At 39.4% G+C, this 9,825-nt stretch overlaps 1 protein-coding gene across 2 annotated transcripts in view; it reads right to left on the bottom strand.

Annotated features, from left to right (window-relative positions):
* Window positions 1–400: 400 nt before the first annotated feature.
* Window positions 401–9,825, bottom strand: part of LOC131347104 (radixin) — a 40,535-nt gene continuing 31,110 nt past the window's right edge. For both annotated transcript variants that reach the window (XM_058380979.1, XM_058380980.1), the window contains 6 exons: window positions 9,187–9,350; window positions 6,813–6,943; window positions 5,914–6,074; window positions 4,457–4,549; window positions 2,492–2,719; window positions 401–2,396 (listed from right to left, as the gene is read on the bottom strand). In XM_058380979.1, coding sequence (XP_058236962.1) covers window positions 2,232–2,396; window positions 2,492–2,719; window positions 4,457–4,549; window positions 5,914–6,074; window positions 6,813–6,943; window positions 9,187–9,350 — 942 coding nt within the window. In that variant the 3' untranslated portion in view covers window positions 401–2,231. The remainder of the gene's footprint in view (window positions 2,397–2,491; window positions 2,720–4,456; window positions 4,550–5,913; window positions 6,075–6,812; window positions 6,944–9,186; window positions 9,351–9,825) is intronic.

Genomic DNA, 9,825 nt, shown 5'->3' with positions numbered 1-9,825 from the left:
AAGCTATATAAACATAAAAAGGGGGGAACAAAAAAAAAAAAAAGAGAAAACAACGGCAAACTTGACGGCTGGATCCAGAAGCAGCAGTGTGGCAAGCTTTGCTCTGGTTGGGTTTTTTGGTTTTTATTCCTCCCCCCCCTCAAAAATCACTCCAATGCCAACAGGCTAAATTCCACCCGACTAAAAAAAAAAATAAACAAAAACAAAAACTCAAAAGCAAGAAGTTTCCACCATCGTGGCATTCAGGTAGCAAACCCCCCCTCCCCCTCCCCTTTAGTGAAAGCTTGCACGCTAACTCCGGCCGGTTCGAAAAAAGCAATAAAAATAAATGTTGGAAGCACAGAATTTTCTCTTTCTATGGCATTTCCTGGACACTGGAATAAGACGCTGGGTTTGTGTGACGCTCGTGTCTCGACCAACAAAATTTCTTTATTTTAAACCTTTTCTGCCTTCACTAGTAAAACAAAATTCACATTGCAAAACGAAAGAAAAAAATCCCGATTACTCAAAATACTCTCAAAAGACTTTTTTTTTTTTTTTTTGTATAAATAGTTATAGTTGTGGGGAACAAAGTGAACAGGAGAACATTATTAGAGGTTTGCTTGCTCTTAACATGAGACGTGGGGTGTGACAGGTTCATGATGAAGAACATTACAGGATGAAGAATTACTCTGATGTATAGATTTCCTTCTTGTCAGCTTTTAAACCGAGAGGCAAGAAAGCGAGGAGAGGGGGGAAAACAAAAACCCGAACATGACGAATCTTCACTTGTATAACTCTCGCAACGAAAGAACGAAAAGATGACGTGATGATAAGGAGTCTGCTACACGTTACCGCGGCGACGTGCTGCTCTTAACTCGCCACGGTTGCTGCGTCGGGGGCGGCTTTGGTATCGTACGTCGTTAGCTCTGTAGGAACGCATGATGAAGGCGATGAACGATCAGGATCTGGATATAATACTGAGCTCTGAAATCATACCGAGACTAAATCTCTATTACTCACACACACACTACACCTGGAGCAGAAAACTGTCTCACCCGTCTTTCCTGTCTCGCAGCACGCTCAGTGTTTGACACATCAGTCTCCACACTTTACATTAAATGAGGTAGAGAGCCGTCCTGATGCCAGGACCGATGTTTTCATATGCTCCCCGGTCAGAAAGGCTTTCAGTATTCTCTCTCTCTCTCACACACACACACACACACGCTCAAACACACACAGGCAGACAGATCTGCACACGCCATCTTACAAGCTCTGTCTGCCTATCTGTCGTGGACCTTTGTGAGCCGGCAGGCAGGGAAAACCATCCATATGGAGACTGGACGTGAAACACTGCGAGTCTGAGGACGGAGCAGGAGTGTGAAACCAACCACGTCTCAAATCCTCGTAAACCAGCGCTCGTCATTTCTGTTCGAATCTTTCACACACACACACACGACGCAGACGTCAGCTTCCCTTTGGTGATCCGGAGTTTTGGTTAATTATCGACTCTTGAAGAACGATTCTCTATCGATTTGTTATGAAGAGATCTTTCGTGTGCGCTCGCCGAGGGGGGGGGGGGGGGGGAGAAGATCCTGAACGAGACCTGTTGAAAAGAAACTTTGCTGACTTAGCAGAAATTAAAAGCGGCGTGTTCATAAAACGGTGAGGAACTAAAGACACTCGCGAGATACTTCGAGCTCGTCAATCGGAACGGTGAATAAAGTGTATAAAGCTGGGCTAAATTTTCTAATAAGTGAAGAAAATAAAGTATTAAATGGCCATTTGGATAAAATTTTTGATCTCTGCTATTTCCTCTTTTTCTCTAAAATGACATTTCCATTTTAGTATCTCTATCAAGAAAAAAAAAAAAAATAATAATAATCTCAAATGTTCATAAAGATATGATACAAAGCTCGCTCCTGAACGGATGAATCGAGTGGGAGGAGCTTGAAATCAAGCAGCCTGATTGGCTGAAGGTGAGCGCTTTGGCAAAGTGTGAGGGGGAAGGTGGCGACCACGTCCCTCTAGCCTCTCTGCAGAGTAGGATGCTATCATCAGGCGCCATGGGTTAAAGGTCATATGGTGGGATGGGCTGGTTAAAAAAACCCAAAAAAAAAAAAAAAAAACCTACAGAATGAAAGCTGTGCTTATAAGCCAGCTGCCAAGGCATCAGGGCTGCAGCTTTGAGAGTGGGGTAAAGAGAGAGTGGGCCAGGGGAGAAGGAGGGGGGGTCAGGGGGCCAGCACTCCTCACATGGACTCGAACTCGTCAATTCGTTGCTTGGTGTTTCCCTGGCGGATCTGACGCAGAGTCTTGTACTTGTCGCGGCCGGCCTTGACGTTCTCGGCGTGCAGCACGTCGTTCTGCGTCTTCTTGGTGTCGTCCCGAGCCTGTGCTAACTCCGAGCTCAGGGCCTGTGAGGATCACGAAAATGAAGAAAATAAAGAAATGGAAATGAAGGAAAGAAAGCAGGGCTCCTCTCTCCATGGTGATCCGGGGACGCACTCACCTGGAGCTGCTTCTTGACGCGGTCGTTTTTCTGGGCCTCGGTGAGGCGGTCTTCCTCGGTGTGTGTGAGCGCCAGTCCTTCGTTGGAGAGTTCGGCGCTGGCCTCGGCGCTGCTCTCGTCGTGCTCGTCGTGCTCGTTCTCCGCTGAGCTCCCTGCTGGTACTGCCACCGTCATCACCGTCTTCAGCTCTTCTTTGGTCTTCTCCAGATCCTCCTGAGCTGAGATAGCCTGAGGAGAACAGATCATTAGACTAATTATTAGACACATCATATGAGGTAACTAAAATTATAAAACCTGCTTGTACAATCATCACTACCTCCTCACAAAAGTGTGCTTTTAAATGCTATTAAACACTGCTGGGATACTGTACATGAGCTCACAATGACTTTTAACTTGTTTAAAGAAACAGAGCAATGCTTTAAAGAAGGGAACAAGATCAGGCATAACATTATGACCACTGAGAGGTGAAGTGAATAAGACTGATGATCTCCTCATCATGGCACCTGTTAGTGGGTGGGATATATTAGGCAGCAGGTGAACATTTTGTCCTCAAAGTTGATGTGTTAGAAGCAGGAAAAATGGACAAGTGTAAGGATTTGAGCGAGTTTGATGAAGGGCCAAATTGTGATGGCTAGACGACTGGATCAGAGCATCTCCAAAACTGCAGCTCTTGTGGGGTGTTCCCGGTCTGCAGTGGTCAGTATCTATCAAAAGTATCCTTCAAGTCCTGTACGTTGCAAGATGAGGCCCATGGAGGTGCTGCTGCTAACATCTTCAGGGATCTAGTGGTGTCCAGTGCCTCGATGGGTCAATGCCCCAAAGGGGACTAACACAATATTAGTCAGGTGGTCATAATGTTATGCCTGATCGGTGTAGAATACGCTGTATCATATTTGGCCCATTGATTTCTTTCAAGTAACAAAAGCATTTAAAGTAAGTCTCCTGTATTGCTCTCTATTAATATAGAGGTTACTGCGGCTCACTGCGCGTTTCTTCACTTCAACAGTTGGATAGTTCGACATCTGAGAGTGTGTTTAACGCCGGATTCCCAGAAGAGCTTCCCACTAAGCATCGACAGGAACAGCTCCGATCTCTTAGGACGTCGGATCAAACAGCATGGTGTATACGCGACACACCGCAACGCTTGACCTCGTATCGATCCGTTCTACTCGGTTACGGAGAGCGCCGAGTATCAGGTTCGAGTGACGACGCAATTCTGCACACTTCCCGTCTGACCAGAACGGACACAAACTGACCGTCTCAGATCCAAATAAAAACAGAAATTGTGCTAATCGTAAGGAACTTTGATGAGAGTTAAAGCCTTGATACGTTTCTGTAAAAATAGGAATCTCAGATTTCAGTAAATAAATTAATTAATTAAAATATTAAATAAAAATATATTAAATAAAAACTCAAGCAGAAAATAAAATAATAAAAATTTAAAAAATAGTATTAATATAATAATATGATATTTTAATTCATAATAATATTAAATCAGCATTTTGATTCAATTGGTCAGAAAGGAGGTTATATTAATTTTCTATTACTCTAATTTATATTAATGCACTCGCCATGATTTCTACACTCGTCATGATTTCTACACTCGTCATGATTTCTACAGTATCGGCACATTTACAAGAACTACTAATAAACAAATCTAAACAAAGAAGCGTGTATAAGGTGACGCTTTCCCGTGAGGAGAAGTTATGGAAGGAGTTTCCAGTGATGATGCTTCATATAAATTACTATGAAACTTGTTTTGCAGACGGTCCACAATGAGGTGTAGCTAGAAACGGATACATGTTTGTTAATGAATAGAAAGTTGTTGGTAAACTGATGTAGCACAAGTGGAATAAAGCCTTATAGGATGTGAAGTGACTGGAATATAAGCACTTGTGTGTGAGACACTATCTTTCGTTGTGTGTGTGTGTGTGTGTGTGTGTGTGTGTGTAGCAGGTGCATTACTTTATGCTGCCATTCACTGGCTTCCTCTTCCTTTTTTCTCTTGGCTTCCTCCAGCAGGGTGATTTTGGCAGTGAACTCAGCCAGTTCTGCAGCCTGGAAGACGACATGGCAGAGTTCAGACACTAAACATACAACCCAGTGTGAAACCGACTCGTTCCAGGAGGCATGGGGGAAATAATGTGTAAACATTTATACTTTCTTGTTCATTACCTCTGAGTAATAATTCAGCAATGCCTTTATTATTATTATTATTATTATTATTATTATTCAGGCTTGTAAAAACGTGTCTATTGCATTATAGTGTGTTCTACAAATTTCAATAATAGGAATAAAAAATAAACACTGAAAAAAACAAAAGAAAAAAAAAAACAAAACTGGCCTTCATATAAGAAAAAGCTCAGGTTGGGTCAATATGATGATAAATAAATAAATAAATAAATAAATTGATGCCAAGACTAATTCTGTAAAAACAAAAAAAAAAAAGTTAATATATTAAATTAAATAAAAAAAATATATAGTGTCAATAAAATGATTAATAAATAAACAAACAAATAAATAAACAAACAAATAAATAAATTTAAAAAATGATGCCAAGACTAATTCTGTAAAAACAAAAAAAAGTTAATATATTATATTAAATAAAAAAAATATAGGGTCAATAAGATGATTAAAAAATAAATGAATAAATAAACTTAATAAATGATGCCAAGACTAATTCTGTAAAAACAAACAAAAAAAGTTAATACATTAAATTAAATAAAAAATATATACAAATTAAAGCAGAAAATAAAATAACAATAATTTTTTTTTTAATTATATACTTTATATTTTTTTCCTTTAAAATTATTATAATATTTTATATATTATTATTATATAATTATTATTACATATATTAAAGCAGCACTTGGTCAGAAAGGGTGTGATTAATTTTCTATTACACTAATTTTATATGATTATTTCTATAGTGACAACACTTTTACAAGAACTTGAATTCTAATAATAAACAAATCTAAACAAAGAAGCATGTATAAGGCGACGTTTTCCCATTAGGAGAAGTTTAACATTTATGGAAAGATAAAATTAATTAAATTAAAATTTTAATAAAATTAAAATAATGAAATAAAGAAAACGGCTCAGGTTGGGTCAAGAAGATGGAATAAGAAATGAAATTTGCTTAATCATTTGATGATATCACGAGTGGGACAACAGAAACCACTTGCATATAGAACTCGATATTTTGTTTTCCACAAGAAAGGAAGTTGAGGTCAGATCAGATCAAATTTGTACAGACGTTTCGAAAACTCAGAAAATCCCTTTAGAAATATGATTAGTAATGTCAAAGTCACTTTGAGGTCAATTACAGGAGGGTTAAAAGCTGCATTTTGAGCATTTGTTGCTTTGATAAATAACTAGGGTCACTCAGAAATGCTGTAAACGTGACAGGACACGTGACCTACCAGTTGTTCCTGGTTCTTCATCTGATCTGCTGCCTGTTTGGCCAGTGCTGCTCGAGCCTCCTCGGCTGCCAGTTTCTCTTTCTCCAGCTTCTCTGCATCTTCCTTTGCCCTCTGCCTTTCCTGGTCCAACTCTAGAGCCCGGCGTGTCTGTTCTTCCAGTTCTACACACACACACACACACACACACACACACACACACTTAGCGGTATGTACTATAGAAATAAACCACATCCTGTTTAAAGTGACCGAACCCTGAAACCTATTCAAATCAAAGCCCATGAGGTCTGAATCTCAATGTAGGGGGTCAAACAAAGTGGAAAAAAAGGAATCATTTGGAACTGATTTATTTGTCGTGAAAGAAATTCAGTTTAATAATTAGAAGAAAACTTGTAAAATAACCTTTTGGCACGATCAGTTCAAGCTACGCTCCTACGGTTCCTTAGTGATGCTAATTATTAGCTTGAATCAGTTCATCGACTCTGTTCAAGTGCAAGATGAGACCGAGAGATCGTTGTGTGAGAAATTCTCCGAGCCGGCTAAAACACCCATGCCATAGATCAAAAATCAAAATCAGATCATTTCCCCGTTCCGATGTGTGATATGAACATTAACTGAAGAGGCTTTTGAACTGTATCTGCAGGACTCGACACACTGCGATGCTGCCACATGACCAGATAACTGCAGGGGTTCCTAATAAAGTGGACAGCGAGTGTTAACGCTCCTGCGGTATCATGTCGACGTGACTCTTCTAAGCTTGACTAGAGTTTCACTTCCTACATGAGAGGTTTCTTCAGCTCAACCAGACTGAACACCTGCTTTATCAGAGAGACTAGAAAGTGTTGTGGATATGACGTTATCCTGACGTGCTCGTGTGACGTGCACGTCACGCGCTCGGGTACCTTTCTGTGCTCTCGCTGTCTGCTCCTCGATCTGTCTCAGGCGCTCGATCAGCTCATCCTTTTCACGCTCTATTCTTTCCTTTTCCTTTTCTGCGAGCTCGCGCTTCTTCTTTTCGTTTTCAAGTTGAGCCCTTTAAAAAAAGAAGAAACAAAAAAAAAGAGAAAAGGAGATCTATTTCTGAGGCTGAGGTTAGCCGTGATTCATGTGCTTCAGAAAGCCAGAAAATGCTTCTGCTTTAATTTCGTAAGAAGTGAAACACAGGAACATCACAAGTTTATTGAGCTGCTTAACATTTTGACCCAAATAGGTAAGGAAGCTCGATACTGCCACCTTGCTCCAGTGTTAAGTGTCTGCTACTGGACACTTGGACTTGGGATTGTTGGTTGCTCTCACATTATTGTAATGAGAGAAACTTTTTTTTTTTTTGATATCGTTAAAATGAGCAAATCTTTCTGCTTCTGTCACCAATATGTGAAATTATTGTATGTTTATAACACTTCAGTAAACAACTAACAAGAATTTCCCCTCATGGGATCAATAAAGTCTATCTGTCTGTGTCTGTATACCTGTTTGTCTACCTGTCCATCCATCCATCCATCCATCTACCCGTCTATCTATCTATCCATACATCCATTCATCTTGTATACTATTAGGTCTGTCGATCTGTATACCTGTGTGTCTATCCATCTATCCTATATACTACTAGGTCTGTGTCTGCATACCTACCTACCTACCCAACCAACCATCCATCCAATATACTACTAGGTCTGTGTGTCTGCATACCTACCTACCTACCTACCCATCCATGCATCCATCTTATATACTACTAGGTCTGTCGGTCTGTCTGTGTGTCTGTATACCCATCTGTCTTTCTACTTGTCTGCCTGCCTGTCTGTCTGTCTGACTATCTTATATACTACCAGGTATTCTAGTTGTAAGAAGTACAAATGTTTTTACAGCAATGCAGCAAGGTCAAGCCTCCCAGCCACATTACTGTGAAGTACACACACATTATATATATATATATATATATGTATAATATATATTATACACATATATATGTATGTACACACACATACATACATACATACATACATACATACATACATATATATATACACACACATACATACACACATACAGCAATCAGCCATAACATTATGACAATATGCAATGCAACAATGAGTTTGAGGTGCTGACTTGTCCTCCAACTTCCCCAGTTCTCAATCCAACTGAGCATCTGTAGGATATGCTGGACAAACAAGTCCGATCCATGGAGTCTGCACCTTGCAACTTAGAGGACTTAAAAGATCTGCTGCTAACATCTTGGTGCCAGATACCACAGGACACCTTCAGGGATCTAGTGGAGTCCATGCCTTGACGGGTCAGGGCGGCAAAAGCGGGACCAACACAATATTAGACAAGTGGTCATAATGTTATGGATGAATGCTGTGTGTGTATGTGTACAACATAACAAAATAAAAGCCTGCTGGTTATTGGCAAGTGACTGAAGTTCCTGAACAATAAGTCTCCTCTGATGAGTGAGTCTTCTGAATAACTGCAAATGGAATTTTGTAGCTCAAGTGTGAAACAGAACACAGATGTCGCCCTCTACTGGACAAAAAAAAGTAATTACACAGAAACCCATTCACTATTACAACTACAGAAATCTGACTGAACATACTACTGATGCCCAGAACCTTACTGACACACAAACTGAAAGTTTCTTTGATTCATAATCTGAACACCATGAGCGCACATTCACTGGACACACACATTCACACCAGGATGAAAAATAAGTTACCTGAAGCTTAGTACTTGGCAGGCATGCCCGTGATTCACTGCATCATCAAAGCTATAAAGCTGAGGCCATTAAACTAAACAAGAATTACTGCATGCTCTAATTTACACCAGCTATCTAAATGATTTATTCTGAAAGGAAATGGTCTATGGACAGAATATTTCTTCATAAGATTTCGGTGCCAGAAACATCAGCTTGGACAGAGGAGAGTTTCACAGATACTCTGTATTTCCTCTATATTTGAGGGTAAGACATAACCAAAACACAAAGATACATGGAATTAATTAAATCTTATAAAACAAACCACTTTGAAGTGTCTTATTTACAATTTTTAATGGTTATTTTTTCTTACATTTACTTTTTAAAATAGTTTTTGAATGGTTCTGTATTAAAAGGCATCTATAATGTTACTTCCTTATACAGACCCTGCGATTTAATGTAACTGGATAGTCACATCCCTGTGTATATGTACTGCCTGTGTAGACAAAACCCAGATAAATCCAAACCCCTCCACACCTCCGGACTGAGATCACTGTGAGGTTTGAAAGAGATTTCCGGGTTTGCTTTGTTACCTCTCCATTTGTTTCTGATGTTTCTCCTCTCTGGCTTGGGCCTTCATCTGCTGCACCTCGATGGTATCTGGTTTTCTCCTCCTCATATAAAGCTCGTGGTTACCCATGCACAGAGCCAGGATCCGCTTATTGATCCGCAACCGTGGAGCATAGAACACGAAATCCTGGAATTAAACAAAAAAGCGGGATTGATCCACCAGAATGGGGCGACGTTTAGGGAGCCTGATGGAGACACATTAAGCTACACATAGAACTCACAATAAAAATGATTATTTTTATAAGTGTGCTTCAATGCTGCATTTAGGGTGTGTTTTATTACTTTTTTTTTTTTTTTTTTAGGGGTAGGGTGTACATTACCTCTAAAATGCAACATTAAAGATCATTTTTCTGTGTGCAATCTCTATAGTAGATTAAAGAATAATAATAATAATAATAATAATAATAATAATAATAATAATAATAATAATAATAATAATAGACTAAAGCATTATTTAACCCCCTTTTATTCATCAGTTCAAGCCTGTAGTATTTCAAACATATAAAGACAGCTTACCGAGTCCCTTCAACATGAGTGGATCTATTAAACGCTATCTAAGATCGCTTAGATTTAAATTATTATTATTATTATTGTTATTATTA

This window comes from Hemibagrus wyckioides, linkage group LG26 (assembly GCF_019097595.1).
Source record: "Hemibagrus wyckioides isolate EC202008001 linkage group LG26, SWU_Hwy_1.0, whole genome shotgun sequence".
Lineage (NCBI taxonomy): Eukaryota > Metazoa > Chordata > Actinopteri > Siluriformes > Bagridae > Hemibagrus > Hemibagrus wyckioides.
The sequence above is the reverse complement of the archived record's forward strand: the minus strand, read 5'-3'. Positions and strand labels throughout refer to the sequence as shown.